The following is a 15,809-nucleotide window of genomic DNA, read 5'->3' as shown; positions in this document are numbered from 1 at the left end:
CACCACCTCCATGCAGACACTGGACACTTGTTTCCTCCATAAACTACCATAGGGCCTTCTTTGTCCTGTTGTTTTTTTTTTTTTTTTTTAAAGATTTTATTTATTTATTTGAGAGAGAGAATGAGATAGAGCGAGCATGAGAGGGGGGAGGGTCAGAGGGAGAAGCAGACTCCCTGCCGAGCAGGGAGCCCGATCCGGGACTCGATCCAGGGACTCCAGGATCATGACCTGAGCCGAAGGCAGTCGCTTAACCAACTGAGCCACCCAGGCGCCCCTTTGTCCTGTTTTAAGGGTATTTGTCACGGAATGCCATGACTCTTGTTTACTGTCTCAACTAGTCACCAAACTAAGTTCCTAGGTGAAGCGCATGTTACAACAAATTCCCAAGTTTTGATCCCCATGTAGTAAACACATAATAAATGTTCAAGACTACAGGAATACCTGAATCGGTTGACTCAGAGGAGCCCATTCTCTGCAGACTGCTGTTTCTCACCTCCAGCGGCTGTTCATATTCACTGAAAGCATGAGAAAGAATTCTATGTATTTCTAAAACCTAATTGCAAGGTTACATACAGGAGACAGGCCATGAGGTTAGCAAGTATCCAGGCTGCTCTTAACCATCTACTTCTAAGGCCACACCACAGACCCCATTTTGCCACCCAAAACACCCAGTTAGCACTTGAATATAAAAGATGAGAATGGAGTGGGTAGGCAAGGCCTGGGTCAGGCTGTAGACAAGAGGACTATGATGTTGGAGTATTTCCTGAAATGAGAGCATGTGTTCTAGGTACCTGCTAGGATGAAAGATGAATCAGACAAGTTCCTGCTTTTCAGAGGTTGGAAAACGTACAAGACATGTGCTTACAGAGAAAATGGGACGTCCAAAACTGTAGGGTAATCAGCTCCACCAGAAACACCGTGGGATGCATGTTTCGCCATAAGGAAAAGTCCAGGGAGCTTTTGAGGATGGAAAGTTGAATAAAAAGGCCTGGCCTTAGGAAAGCAGGGGTGGACATCAGGAATGTGCACGGGCTAAGGAACTGAGATGATTTTGCACGTACTCCAGTTAAGAAAATGCCATGTCTCTCTGTAGAGAAGGAACAAAGCTCGCAGGAAGCTAAGATCCTTCGAGATGGTTCAGCAAAGGGTAGAAGTGAGCGCCTGAAAGGGTCCGCTTTGCCCCCGTGGGGTAGATTACAAAGAGCTTCCTGGGATCGGGACAGAAGAGTACAAAGCAATCTGAAAGGGGTGGCCAAGGTGGGGAACCCGGGCCGACCCCACCCCCCACCGGGCCCGGCTCGGGGCTGAGGGCGGCCCTGGAGGGTCGGAACGGCCTCTCCCGCCCCACATTCCGCCTGGGGTGAGGGTGCACATGGCGGGCCCCAAATCAGCCGGGCGGCCCACGAGCGGCGGACAGGTCTCGCCCCGCTCCGGGCCCGTTTCCCAGCCGGATCCCCCCCGAGAGCCGTCTGGGAGCCCAGCGGCCTGCGGCACCGCTCGCCAGTCCCTCCTCACCTGCCCAGCCCCTGCAGCTGGTCCATGGTGACCGTCAGGTTGGTGACAGGCGACAGGCCCCCGGAGGCTGGTGCGCCGAACAGCGCTTTCACGACGGGCTGCGGCGCGGGAGGGGAACTGCAGGCGAAGAGCAGGCGGCGGCGGTGCGGGGGCTCCGGGCCCAGTTCCATGGCGGCGCCCGGCCTCCCAGGGCTCCCGCTCTCTCTTCCTCCGCCTCCGCCGCGCCCGCCCCACCCCGCCGGCACCGGCCTCGGCCGCGCGCCCCGCCGCGGGCGCCCGCGGGTCAAACACAAACACGACCCCGCGGTTCAGGGACGCGGCTGCCGCGGGCAAGCGGCGCGGACGGGCGGCTGTGCGGACCCGGCAGGCGCCAGCCACATGCACGGGTGATTCCCCCGCACCCCGCGAGGCCAGCGGGCGGGCGGGCGCCGGCAACCTGAAGATTAAATCCAAACAAACGCGTCAGGTCAGTAAGAGAAAGCGGCCAGGGCCGCGAGGCCAAGGCCAGGGCTCACACTCTCTTCGCTTTTCTCCCTTTTTTGCCCGAACCCGGGGTCGCAGAGCACCAAGCGGACCTCCACCTCCCTTCCGGGCTGTCGCGGCCGAGGTGGCCTTTCGCGGTAATAGCTGCTCACTAGGGACCGCCGCTGCCCCGCCCCCCTTTCCTAGTTGGCGCCAAACGGAATCCACCAATCAGTAAGCAACTTCTCCTCCTCGCTCCCGAATGGCAGCTACGCTGGGCCAATGAGAGGGGAAGAAGGAAGCAGCTCGCGGGGCTCGGCGGGGTCACCCGCTCTCCGAAAGGGGCGGGGCCTAGAGGAGGCCGGAGCGGATCCGAACGAGAGGGGGCTGCTCACAGGTCAATGAAAACTCCCAGCAGAACCTGCGAGGCGCGGGTAGAGGCGGAGAGCCCTCTCTTGCCCCGTTGCATGCTGGGAAGCGTAGTTCCCACCCCGCACTGCGGTCCAGGCACCTCTTACCGGTTGTGGGCCACTCCTGCGTAGCCCTTTCCCGGAGGTCCATACACAGAGGGGACGTGCAGCCTGGAGAGAGCCGTCCTGGCCACTGGGGGCCGGGCCGGGCCCAGCCTTGGCTCGACCTGTAACCGTGCGGTACTGTAGGCCCCTCTCTTCCGCCCGGGACCTCCAGGCCCCGATTTTGTAACGAGGGTAGGAACTGAATGTCCCGAGGACTGGACTCTGCGTCTCGAACTCCAGGCCCCAACAACGAAACGCTTAACATTCCTGCGGTGCTGGCCACGAACTGACCAACAGACTTGAACCCTGCGATACAGGCTGCCAGACTCTGCATTCATTGCTCACCTCCATTTTAAGCTCTTACTGTATTTTTCAGAATCGTTTCCTTCCTTTCTACCCTTTCTTACCCTATTGGGTGGCTCCTAGATAGCAATGCCATAAATATAATAATAGTTAACACTTACATAGTGTTGATGTGCCAGACACTGTTCCAAGTGCTTTATCTGTACTAATTTATTTAATCCTTGCAACTCTATGAGGGAAGAATTGTTCCCATTTTATAGGTGGCCGTATTTATTTTTATATCTCCTGCATCAATGGCAGGTCCGAGATCCAATGATTTTATAAAAGGCATAGGTACAGTAATCAGGCTGCGAGAGGACTTGTCTGTAGACAGCATGCTTAGAGCAGACACGCTGCTCATTTAGATGGTGTATTTATTTTAGGTGTCTGGTGGAGATTATGACCATTACCTCGGTTTAGGGCCAGCCATCAAATTCATTTAATTCAGTGTTTCTTTGAAAAGCTTTTGCTTTCAAGGATTTGCATTACACAAATAATACAAAATAATTATAGCCTTAGAAAATACAGATAAACAATTTAAAACATCATCTGTAGTTTTACCATCACCAAGAACACAACTGTCAATATTTTAAACTTTTTTAAAAACATTTTTTTTCTTAAAGAATTTATTTATTTGAGAGAGAGAGACTGAGAGAGAGAGCACATGAGAGGGGGGAGGGTCAGAGGGAGAAGCAGACTCCCTGCTGAGCAGGGAGCCCGATGCGGGACTCGATCCTGGGACTCCAGGATCATGACCTGAGCCGAAGGCAGTCGCCCAACCAACTGAGCCACCCAGGCGCCCTTTAAAAACATTTTAAACTTTGCATGTGTGTGCATTGTAAACATACAATCGGTATTTGTTTCAGAGTCAAATAAAGGAATTGAAAGCTCACCCTTCTAGGGATGCCTGGGTGGCTCGGTTGGCTAAGCGTCTGCCTTCGGCTCAGGCCCTGATCCCGGGGTCCTGGGATTGAGTCCTGTATGGGGCTCCCTTCTCAGCGGGGAGCCTGCTTCTCCCTCTGCCTGCCGCTCCCCCTGCTTGTGCGCTCTCTCTCTCTGACAAATAAATAAATAAAATCTTTTCTAAAAAAAGAAAGCTCTCCCTCCTTGCCTGAGTAGACATTCCCCGAGTGGGGTCAGCCCAAGAGGACTAACATACGGAAGCATTTCCACCAGCAAGTCCAAGTACTGGAATAAAAACTTGATGTCTGAAATGTGAAATGGAAGCAAAAGGAGAAGCATAGTTTCACCAAACCATTTCCCCCATTCACTTAGGCATGCTCTCTGAAATCCTGGAGGAGCACTATGGTACGGGAGGAACCCTGCACTGAACTGGGAGGTCTGAGTTCTAATATGCTTCTGCTTTGGGGCAAGTCAATTTTTGCTCATTCATTCAGTCTCTACTAAGAGCCTACCAATTGGGCGCCTGGGTGGCTCAGTTGGTTAAGCGACTTGCCTTCGGCTCAGGTCATGATCCTGGAGTCCCGGGATCGAGTCCCGCATCGGGCTCCCTGCTCAGCGGGGAGTCTGCTTCTCCCTCTGACCTTCCTCCTTCTCGTGCTCTCTGTCTCTCATTCTCTCTCTCTCAAATAAATAAATAAAATCTTTAAAAAAAAAAAAAGAGCCTACCAATTTGCTAGGTCTAAATAGTCAGGGTTTTCCTGGACACTAGCCTGAAAGGCCCTTCTTACCTCCGTTGTCACTTCACTCAGCAAAATCTACCCTTTCCAGGAAAGCTCTACCCTCAGACATCCCAACTGATCTATTGCCGTTATCATCCACCTTCCAGGCACCATATGTTTACATTTGATTCTGTGATTATTGGATCAGGGTGAGTCTCCCCCAAATGACTATAAACTTAAAAGGGTAGGGACCCTGCCTTTTTCTCCCCCTTGTTTAGTACCAGCAAGGCCCTGGTACTCCTCAGAACATACAGATTGAATACATGCTACAAAGAAAAAGTGTAACCCCTTTGGGGGTAGGGGGGAAGAAGAAGAAGAAAAAAAAAAGTATGAATGCTTTGAGTGTTTAAGAAGGGAATCTGATCTGATCTGGTATGTCCCTGAGGAAATGTCCAGAAGGATAAATCCTTAGGAAGTGGAAGAGAGTGTTCTGGGCAGAGGGACAGGCCCTAAGCAAAGGCTCTGAGGCTGGACGGAGTCTCTGGTGCAGAGCAGACAACAATGGGAGAAGAGGAGGCTGGGGAGGGCCCAGACTCTGCAGGGGCTTGAAGACCACATTCTGGAACTTGGACTTTATCTCAAAGGCTATGGGAAACAAAGTAAGGTTTACATTTACATTTTAAGCAGATAACCCTGGCTGCAGAATGGGGAATAGATTTCAGAGCAGCAGTGGGAGAGCTGGGGAGACCAGTTTGGAGGGGATCACAAGGTCCCGCTGTGAGAAGGTGGTGACTTGAACGAGGCAGGAGGTGATGTAGAGGGGGGAAGTAGGTCTCTGTTGGACCTGTGAGTGGTGACAGAGGTGGATCACAACTGTGTCTCTCGAATAGTGAGGTGCCCAAGCAGGGTTCCTGCCTCCTCCCTGCCACTCCTTGGCAACCACAGAAACTTGGCTTTTAAATCTGCATTAGGTATTGCAGTGCCTTGTCCATTTTGCTTGGAGAAAGGAGTCCCTTGTTAAACAAAAAACCCGAATAGCTTTCCATCAATTATCAGACTTAATTTCTGGGGCAAAAGAAACATTCCTTTTCTGATTTCATGTTTTATGTGTGCTCATTCTCCTTTCACCCACCTGTGCTGGCAGCAGGTTTGGGTTGATTCTGCCTGGTTATGGGAGGCAGCATGAGACCTCCCCCCGCCGCCCCCCCCCCAGGCTATCAGGTTTCTGTTTACAATAAGAAGGAGGGTCAGAGCTTTCAAAGATGAATGAGCTGTCCAGGAGGTGTGTAACCAGTGTGTTAGATGCTGTCAAGGTGAGGAGGAGTCCCTACAATCAGAGGTTCCCAAATTCTGGTTCTACATCACAATCGTATGGGGATTTATTTCTTGAGTAGATAATCCATTTGTACGGTACAAATTCAAATGGTACCAAAAAGTCCTACAGTAAATCTCCTCATCCCTGTGCCAGCTACCCTGTTTTCTTCCCTGTTGGTCACCACTGTGGCCAGCTTTTTTGTCTCCTAGAGTCTGTGTCTATGCTAACAGTACATTCTCTCCCACATACACTTGTGATTTTTCCCGGACGGCAACATATTATAAACACTGTCCTGAACATTTCTTTTTTCACTTGATGTATCTTGGAGATGGTTCAGTATCACAGAGTTCCTCAGTTTCTTCTTCTTCTTCTTTTTTTAAGATTTTATTTATTCAGGGACGCCTGGGTGGCTCAGTCGGTTAAGCGACTGCCTTCGGCTCGGGTCATGATCCCAGGGTCCTGGGATCGAGTCCCGCATCAGGCTCCCTGCTCCGCGGGGAGCCTGCTTCTCCCTCTGCCTCTGTCTCTCTCTCTGTGTCTCTCATGAATAAATAAATAAAATCTTAAAAAAATTTTTTTTTTTTTATTCATTTGAGAGAGAGAGCGCATGAGAGGTGGGGGGAACGGGTAGGGGGGAAGGGCAGAGGGAGAGGAAATAGCAGACTCCCCACTGAGCAGGGAGCCTGACATGGGGTTCAATCCCAGGACCTGAGATCATGACCTGAGCCTAAGGCAGGTGCTTAACTGACTGAGCCACCCAGGTGCCCTCCTCAGTTTCTTTTTTGATGACTACCAATTTGGGGAGCTTTTTTGAAAATACAGATGCTCTGGTCTCCCTTGGATTTTTTGATGTCACAATTTTAGCATGGGGCTCTGCTTGGTATCTGCGCTATCAGAAAGTTCTCTGAATTGTTCTGATACACAGCCAGGTTGGGGAACGACTGAACTGTTTGGATTTTAAGGACATCGAGGACCAGAGATCACACACATTATTTTGATATGTAATTTGAATTTCTACTATATTGTGCTGCGTAACAAGTCTTGTAGGATGGTATTCTGAGCACAGGCTATGTCTTGTCTCATGGCTAAATGTTTGCTCTCAAATGACAGTCTTTTCTAGCAGGAGCCCCTCCATTTTTTTCATGGGTGCTCCTGAACAGTTTCACCCACCCCTGCTACTTCTTCAGTCTTATCCCCACAGAACTCCCAAGTTCCTGCCTCCAGTCAGAATCTCCCTCCTGAATTCCAGCCCCTCATCTGAATCCACCTAGAAATGGCCCACTGGCAACACAACTCTACTTGCCTCAAGTTCGCATCTCTTTCCTTCCAAGCTTCTGACCCTCCCCAGGGCTCTTGGCAGAAAATGGCACCATCATCTATCTGTTCCTTCTCCTCACTGCTGCCCTGGTCTAGTTGGACTCCCAGGCCCTGGCCCCAAGTGATCTTTCTAAATGCAAATCTAATTTCTTCTTCCCTCTTCCTCTGCTCAAAGCCCTGCCTGTACCCAGCACATTGCTTAAAGCAGGGGCTCTCATACATTTTGGACCTGTGACCCAGAACACACATTTCAGAAAGTTTCCAATACATCATTTATTCATACTTCATGCAACACACTCTTTTCTATTTTATTTTATGTCACTTAAAAAATCCTGGTAATGAGGGGTGCCTGGGTGGCTCAGTCGATTAAGCATGCATCCAACTCTTCGGCTCAAGTCATGATCTCAGATTTGGGAGATCTAGCTTGGTACTCGGTGTGGGGGCTGCTTAAGATTCTCTCTCTCCCACCCCACCCCTCTCTCTCTAAAAAATCAAAAACCAAAACCAAAAACCAAACCAAACAAAATTAATATTATGATGGCTTTTGACCTATAGTTTGAAAAGCAATGGGTGACAGGCTGAAGCCCAAAACCTTTGGCCCAGGACACCAGATCCTTTATGGTGAGGCACCCTCCTCTCCCGCTCCATCTCCATACCCTCACAAGCACCCCAGTACCAGCCATGACCCTCCTGGCCCTCCAGAGACCTGACACTACTTAGGCCTCTCTGCTGTCACAGTCCCCACGGGTCCAGGGTGCCCTCCCCTGCCCAGTTCACTATTTCAAATATTTTCGTCCCTTAAATCTGAAAAATTTCTTCCCTCTGCTCCTGTCTGGGGAGATTCATACTTGCTTCAACATCCCTATTCTTGCATTCATTCATTCTACAAATATTTATTGGTTACTGGGACAAACAGGGAGGGTTGGAAAGAAAATGCCACAATCCCTACCTTCAGGGGGCTTACATCTGCCAAATGCAATCTCACAGAATGATCCTTCTAATAATGGAGTCATCACCATGATAATGGTTGCCTTTGAGGTTAGTGGGACCTGGAGGAGGGGAGGAGATAGAGATGGGGAAGGCTGGAGGAGGTGGGGTGCTTCCCAAAGGAGATTAAAGCTGTTGGAGCTTGAAGGCTGACACAGTTCTTGGCATAGGTCCCTGGGAAAGGGGAATATGGGGTCAGCTGAGGTGGGGTGCTTTCTAAGAAGAGCCCCCTGAAGCTAGGAGGTGAGAACAGCACTTTTTGGGAACTACTTCTGAGTTGTCCCAGCCAAATCTTAGAATGGGGGTGGTTGATAGGTATTTGGTTGTTCTCTGCTTGGGGCTAAAATGAATAATGGGGGCGCCTGGGTGGCTCAGTTGGTTAAGCGACTGCCTTCGGCTCAGGTCATGATCCTGGAGTCCCGGGATCGAGTCCCGCATCAGGCTCCCTGTTCAGCAGGGAGTCTGCTTCTCCCTCTGACCCTCCCCCCTCTCATGTGCTCTCTCTCTCTCTCTCTCATTCTCTCTCTCAAATAAATAAATAAAATCTTAAAAAATAAAATAAAATAAAATGAATAATGAAGCTATGAACATTTGTTTAAGTGCTTTTTGGTGCACTTATGAACCATACAAAACAAATGGGAGGAAGTGGGAGGAAGGAGTCAGCTCTTGAACGACTTAGAGCTTGCTGAAGGGTTGGGCCTGTGGACAGTGGAGGGCGTGGAGGGTGGGTGATAATGGGCTCAGAATTGCTACAAGGTGGGTCAGGTTGGGGAGAATGGGAAGGCCTGCAAGGTGGGGCTGTGCAAATAGTCCCGGGTGAGGAAAGGTGATATCGTGCACCAAGGCAGGGGCCTTAGCAATAGGAAGAAGGGAGTGACCTTGGGAAGGAGGTAGGGATCGTTGGATTTTGATAACAGAGTTGAGGAGGTTAGGGAGAGGAAGCAGTCTAGAATGAATCATCAGTAATGACTTAAGCAACTGGCTGGATGGTAACATTATTTCAACAATAGGCAGCACAGTTCTTGGAGGAATTTGGTAAGTTCCATTTTGTGCTTGTGTACTACATGGGCTTGGCACTCAGGAGAGAGATTTGTGGTTCATTAGCACGAGGATGGTAAGTCCGTTGAGGATGTGCAAAAAGTGTTTTTGGAAACTGGGTGTTGGGAGCATCAGTGTTGAAGACTGGGTGTAGCAGGAGAGGCCTGTGGAGGTAGGGCTGGGGAAGGAACCACAGGGAAGGAGAGGCCATTCCATGGTTGAGACATACCTTGAAGGGAGTCAGGGAAGGTGGCCGGATGGAGGTCTTGGTCATGTTGAGTGGGTGAGAGAGGCGGGAGGTGACGAAGTAGCCACAGGAAGGCTCTGGAAAGGTAAGAGATGGCACAGAAGGTACAATATGGTTCATAAGTGCACCAAAAAGCACTTAAACAAATGTTCATAGCTTCATTATTCATTTTAGCCCCAAGCAGAGAACAACCAAATACCTATCAACAATAGAATGGGTAAATGGAGGTTCTTTCATACAGCAACAAAAAGAAGAGAACTACCCATACTATGGATGAATCTCACAATCCATGTTGAACATAAGCCAGATGCAGAAGAGGACATGCTGTTTGATTCTGCTGACATAAAGTTTTTATAAAATGAAGTCCTGCTTTTTGATCTTTGGTGATAGAAGTGAGGGTACTCGTCATCTATGGGGGGTGGGTGGTGACTGGAAGGGGCTGTAAGGAGAACTTTGGGCGGGGGCTCTATCCCAGGACCCTGGGATCATGACCTGAGCCGAAGGCAGACGCTTAACGACTGAGCCACCCAGGCGCCCCGGGTCATATAGTTTCTTGATCTGGGTGCTGGTGACATGAATGTGTTCACCCTGTGGAAACTCATTGAGCCGCACACTCATGGTTTGTTCACTTTTCTGCGTGAATGGTATATTTCTTAATTTATTTTTAATTTGTTTTATTTTTTTAAAGATTTAATTTATTTGAGAGAGAGAGAGCATGAGCAGGGGAGAGGGGCAGAGGGAAAGGGAGAAGTAGCCTCCCAGGAAGCCCAAAGGGGCTCCATCCCAAGACCCCGGGACCCCGGGATCATGATGTGAGCCGAAGGCAGACGCTTAACTGACTGAGCCATCCAGGTGCCCCTTGTTATGTTTTGTTTTGTTTTGTTTTTTAAGATTTTATTTATTTATTTATTTATTTGAGAGAGAGAGAATGAGAGACAGAGCACGAGAGGGAAGAGGGCAGAGGGAGAAGCAGACCCCCTGCTGAGCAGGGAGCCCGATGCGGGACTCAATCCGGGGACTCCAGGATCATGACCTGAGCCGAAGGCAGTCGCTTAACCAACTGAGCCACCCAGGCGCCCTGTTTTGTTTTGTTTTTAAAGATTTTATTTTTGAGTAATCTCTACACCCAACATGGGGCTCAGACCTACAACCCCGAGATCAAGAGTCACATGCTCCATGGACTGAACCAGCCAGGTGCCCCTGAAGTGTTTATTGTTAATAATAAAATTATTATTAAATTTTATGTATATATACAATTATTAAATTATATGTATATATGAAATAAAACCTGCCCTTGATGCCGCTTTCCCCTCCAGCTATATATAGTCTTTCCCTTCACAGTTAAATTCAAAAATGTTGTCTCTAATTTCCCTCCTCCCATTTTGTCTTAAACCCACTCCAATCAGACATTCACCCTCCCTACTCTGTGGAAATGGCGTTTGGCAAGTTCTCCAGGGAACCTTCATTTTGCTGAATCTGGTGACCAATTCGTACACCTTGTCTTACTCTCCAGAAGCTGTCCATTACAGCACTGGATGCAACTGACTACTCCCTTCTAGAAACATTTGCTTCCCTTGACTTTCAGGACACCATTCTCCAAATTTTCCTCCCACCTCAAATGGCTCCTATAAAAAGATGCTATAGAGAGGTCATGATAGAGGGAGCCATTTGGCCCCTCAAGGGTGAGAACCAGACATAGGGAGAGAGCCTTGGGCCTGCTGGGTAAGTCAGAAGCTTCTCTGGGGCATCAGGACTTCTTGTTCCCAGAAGCATGAGGAGAAATGTGTGGAGTGGAAGAAGACTAAGAATTTGAGTGTTATCCTGAAGGTGGTGGGTTTAGAAAGGGCCTTTGTGAAGCCATCATCCCTCTCCTCTCCCCCTCCATAGAAGATGGACTGGACTTAGGGAGATGGCAGTTCCCTAGGGTCCCCTTTCTCTCCAGAAAAGGTTGAGGACTATTTCTGCCACTCTTCTCCCTGGACATGGGTGTAGCACCTGAGGAGGCCGCCAGAGGGCACTTGTTTCCCAGGAGAATATTCTCTGGGAAAGAATTGAGGAGTGTTGCTGGCAGAAGAAGCCGCTGTGGTTAGAGCGGCTTGGGATGGAAGCGAAGCGTGTGTGGAAAAGTCGGAAGCGCCCTAATTGCTGGGGTTTGTTTCCAGAGCCTTTTGCAAGGTGGGACATGCTCGAGGCCGGGAGCCCCAAACCTGTGTTGTTGGTCTCAGCTGGCCCTTTACCTTCTGTGGCAGCCTCTTGACCACTCTTGGTCTCAGTTTTACACTCAAGGAAATGGGAGGAATGACCCCTGACCAGTCTACCCCATAGAGGCATTAGCAAGAGAGAACAAAGTAAATAATTTAAATACTCTTCAGAAATCTGAAATGAAGTGAACTGGGATTGCCGACCCTCGCTGTCCCCCATGCTGCCCGTGTGCCAGTGTAACCTAGTAAGTGTGACACTACCCTTGAAACTCCATAAAAGCATAGCGTTGAACAAAAATCAAAATGGCTGCGCTAATGTTTTAGCAAAGCTTGATTTTAAAGGAATCTTTTCCTAGGGTGTTTGGGTGGCTCAGTCGTTAAGCGTCTGCCTTCGGCTCAGGTCATGACCCTAGGGTCCTAGGATCGAGTCCCACATCGGGCTCCCTGCTCGGCGGGAAGCCTGCTTCTCCCTCTGCCGCTCTCTGTCTCTTATGAATAAATAAATAAAATCTTTAAAAAAAAAAAAAAAGAAGAAGATTACATTCCAGGGGCGCCTGGGTGGCTCAGTCGTTAAGCGTCTGCCTTCGGCTCAGCTCATGATCCCAGGGTCCTGGGATCGAGCCCCGCATCGGGCTCCCTGCTCGGCGGGAAGCCTGCTTCTCCCTCTCCCACTCCCCCTGCTGGTGTTCCCTCTCTCGCTGTGTCTCTCTCTGTCAAAACATAAATAAAATCTTTAAAAAACAAAATAAAAAATAATCTTTTCCCTCTCTTCTGCAGACCTCCCCTCCTCCCTTCTTGGCCTTTTTTTCTTTTTTAAGTTTCCTTTTTTAATTTTTTTAGTAATCTCTATACCCCATTGTAGGGCTTGAACTCCCGACCCTGAGGTCAAGGGTCACATGCTTTTTTGACTGAGCCAGCCGGGCATCCCCCTTCTTGACCTTTTGTTTCAGGAACCCGGTACCACCCTGAAGACATGACAAACGAGGTTGGCAGCACGTACACAATTCCTGTCTAAACCGGCTAGATCCCGTATTTCCCTATAATCCCCCCCTCCCACCCCGCCCCAGGCCCTTCCTCCCAGCAGGCATGCTGTTTTAAAGGTCTCAGCCTGCTGCAGCCTCCTTCTCCCAGCAAAGCAATAAAGCTATTGTTTCTCCTTATACCCAAACTCTGTCTTCATGTTACATATTTCGGCTCCAGAGCACAGAGACTGGTTTTCAACAACACACTCATGTACACTACTGTGAGTAAGGATGGAGCGCTGCACATTATGAGACAGGTGATTCCCCAGCAGGCAGAGGTGGTGAGTCCTGAGTTAGGTCTGAGGCAGCTGGCAGGGAATGGAGGACACTGGGGCAATAGGGAGTCATGGTAGGTTCTAGAGCAGTGGGAGGGCTTCATTCTAAAGGGCCAAGTTTTCTTGTGAGCTTTCTTGGGGTCATCCCTCTGGAAGTCAGAGGTCCTGGGGAGCAGCTGAGCTCTTCCTGCAGCTTGCCTGGGTGCTGTCCCTCCCTCCCCCCACCAGAATATACGGGCAGCTGAAGGGGCCTGGAGACCAACAAGCTGGACCTGTGGTATCATTGCCTCTGTCCCGGTCTTTCTCAATCCCTGGGCCTCTGGGAAGTGAAATTGTTCCTGAGGCTCCCTCCCATCCTGTTTGAGTTAGAGCATCTTGTGCCATCCTGCTGTTAGCTGGTTGACAAATGGCCACATTAGGCAAGGTGTTGTGGGAGGGGATTGCAGGTGGGAGGGTGGGGCTTGGTTTCCAGGACCTATTCCTTTCTAGCCCTGAGCAATGCCTGCCCTAGAAGGAATTGAGGCTGGACGTATTCTGATCTTTTACACCTAAAATCCAGACTCTAAGGCCTGCTCCAGGCCTTCTGGGATGTTTGTGAGTTCTGTGAAAAAAGGGGCAAATTTGAGGAAATTGGGGTTAATCAGAATGAAACAGGTTCCTTTTCTTCAGGACTCTTCAGAGGCTTTAATAAGCTAACGTGTATTGTGAGTCTCCAAGAACCAGCAAGGGAGGTTTTACATACTTACTTGAATAAGGGATGCTTTTCATAGAGTCTTGCGTGACCACTAGTCCACGGAACACAATCTGAGAAGTACCTACTTAGTTCAGTGTGGCCCCCACATTCATTTCACATGTGTGGAAATAGAAATACAGAGGAGGGAGTTGTCGCCCTCAGCCCCGGGTTGGTGGGCTCTGCTCCTAAATACAACCTGGGTCTCCCTTCCCTGGGCACACTCAGAACCTTCCCAAGTGGGCAGGGAGGGGGCACTGCAGGCCTAATCCTCTTCCTCACCGCCCACCCTTTCTCCCGTCTGGCCTCAAGGGCCAGCTCATGTAAGCTTGGGCTTCGTGTTCGCAGAGAGTTGAGGAGAGAGAACAACATTCCTTCCTGGAAGGATATGCCCACACCTTGCCAGCACTTATCTGCCCACTCTACAGCTTTTATTTTATTAAAAAAATTTTTTTAAAGTGATCTCTACACCCAACATGGGGTTTGAACTCACAACCCAGAGATCAAGAGTCGTGTTCTCTACCGACTGAGCCAGCCAGGCGGCACCCCTCCCCACCAGCCTACAACTTTTAAAATTGAGGTATACATTATCTACCATAAAATTCACATTTTTAAGAGTAATTATATGAGTTTTGACAAATACATGCAATTGTGTAACCACCAGCACAATCGAGATGTGGACCATTCTCATCACCCTAGAACATTCCCTCAAGCCCCTTTGTAGTCACTCTCTTCTTCCCAGCCCCAGCCACTGATCTACTCTCTACCACTATAGTTTTGCGTATTCTGGAAATTTCACGGGAATAGCATCATACGGTAGGTGATCATCTTCTGTATCTGGCTTCCTTCACTGAGCATAATGTCTGTGAGGTTTATTTGTGATGTGTACATGGGCACTTCTTTCCTTTTTACTTGTCAGTAACATTCCATTGCAGGGACGTTCCACAGTTTGATGGGCCTACTGATGGACGTTTGGGGTGTTCCTGGGTTTATTCTGAATAAAGTTGCTGGGCACCTTCTCATACAAGTTTTTGTGTGGAGGTATGTTTTCATTTTTTTTCTTTAGGTAAGCTCTGTACCCAATGTGGGGCTTGAACTCACAACTCTGAGATCAAGAGTTGTGTGTTCTGAGATCAAGAGTTGTGTGTTCTGTCGACTAAGCCAGCCAGGCGCCCCACATTTCCTGACAGTAATCACCCAGGAGTGGAATTTCTGGGTTGTATGATAAGCTTAGCCCCCTCTTTTTTTTTTTATTTCATTTATTTATTTGTCAGAGAGAGAGCACAGGCAGTGGGAGCGGCAGGCAGAGGGAGAAGCAGGCTCCCTGGTGCGCAAGGAGCCCAACGCAGGACTCGATCCCAGGATCCCGGGATCATGACCTGAGCCAAACAACCAACTGAGCCACCCAGGCATCCCAAGCTTAACCTTTTCAAAATGATTCCTGGTTGTCCTTCTCCCATCATCTGCAGCGGGGAGTGGGGGTGAGAGGGTGGGCTGAGGCCAGGAGAGGCTAGGGAGTAACCTGGGCCTCAGCCTTACTTCCATCTGTCTCTGAGTAGCTTGGTGTCTTGGGCGAGTTGCTCTGTCCTGCCCTGGGCGGGCCTTACTTCACACAGCTGTGAAATAATAATAGCACCACCACCCTCCCTGTCTGCCTCAGAGGCTGTTCTGGGGATGAAAGGAGATGGGCAGGGATTATTTCTGGAAGCCGCGAGGGGCCTGCACTCTGAGGGGTGAATGGAGGTTGGTGGTGCTTGGGAGACAGAACACGGACCTGGGAGAGGGCCTCCCTTTGAGAGCTCTTGTCTCTCTCGAGTCCATGTGGACGTGACAATAACCAGTTTCTGCGAATCTTGAGAGGTTCCTTTTGGCCCTGAACTGAGTCGGCTAGGGCTAGTATTTTTTGTGGCCACGCATTTGCCATAAACACCTTGGAATATGGAGCTATAAAGGAGGAAGAACATTTTGCAAGGAGACCAAGGAAAAAAGTATCTCCACCACTGTCCTATACACATGTGGCTGCTTAAATTTAAATTAATGAAAATTAAATGAAGAAATCAGTTTATGCGGGGCACCTGGGTAGCTCAGTCAGTTAATTCAAATCTTGATCTCATCTCGGGTCTTTTTTTTTTCTTTCTTATTTATCTTTATTTTTTTTTAAGATTTTATTTATTTTTTTGACAGAGAGAGACACAGTGAGAGAGGGAACACAAGCAGGGGG

General features: G+C 49.3%; 1 protein-coding gene across 3 annotated transcripts in view; it reads right to left on the bottom strand.

The window, feature by feature from the left end:
* The window catches only part of CDC25A (cell division cycle 25A), a 28,640-nt gene extending 26,927 nt beyond the window's left edge, over positions 1–1,713 (bottom strand). For all 3 annotated transcript variants that reach the window (XM_034997099.1, XM_034997101.1, XM_034997100.1), the window contains exons 1-2: positions 1,516–1,713; positions 442–515 (exon numbers count right to left, since the gene is read on the bottom strand). In XM_034997099.1, coding sequence (XP_034852990.1) covers positions 442–515; positions 1,516–1,685 — 244 coding nt within the window. In that variant the 5' untranslated portion in view covers positions 1,686–1,713. The remainder of the gene's footprint in view (positions 1–441; positions 516–1,515) is intronic.
* Positions 1,714–15,809: the final 14,096 nt, after the last annotated feature.

Source organism: Mirounga leonina, unplaced genomic scaffold, assembly GCF_011800145.1.
Source record: "Mirounga leonina isolate KUSES-001 unplaced genomic scaffold, KU_Mleo_1.0 Mir_94, whole genome shotgun sequence".
In the NCBI taxonomy this organism is placed as follows: Eukaryota; Metazoa; Chordata; class Mammalia; order Carnivora; family Phocidae; genus Mirounga; species Mirounga leonina.
Note: the sequence above shows the minus strand (reverse complement) of the source record. Positions and strands in the feature narration are given on the sequence as shown.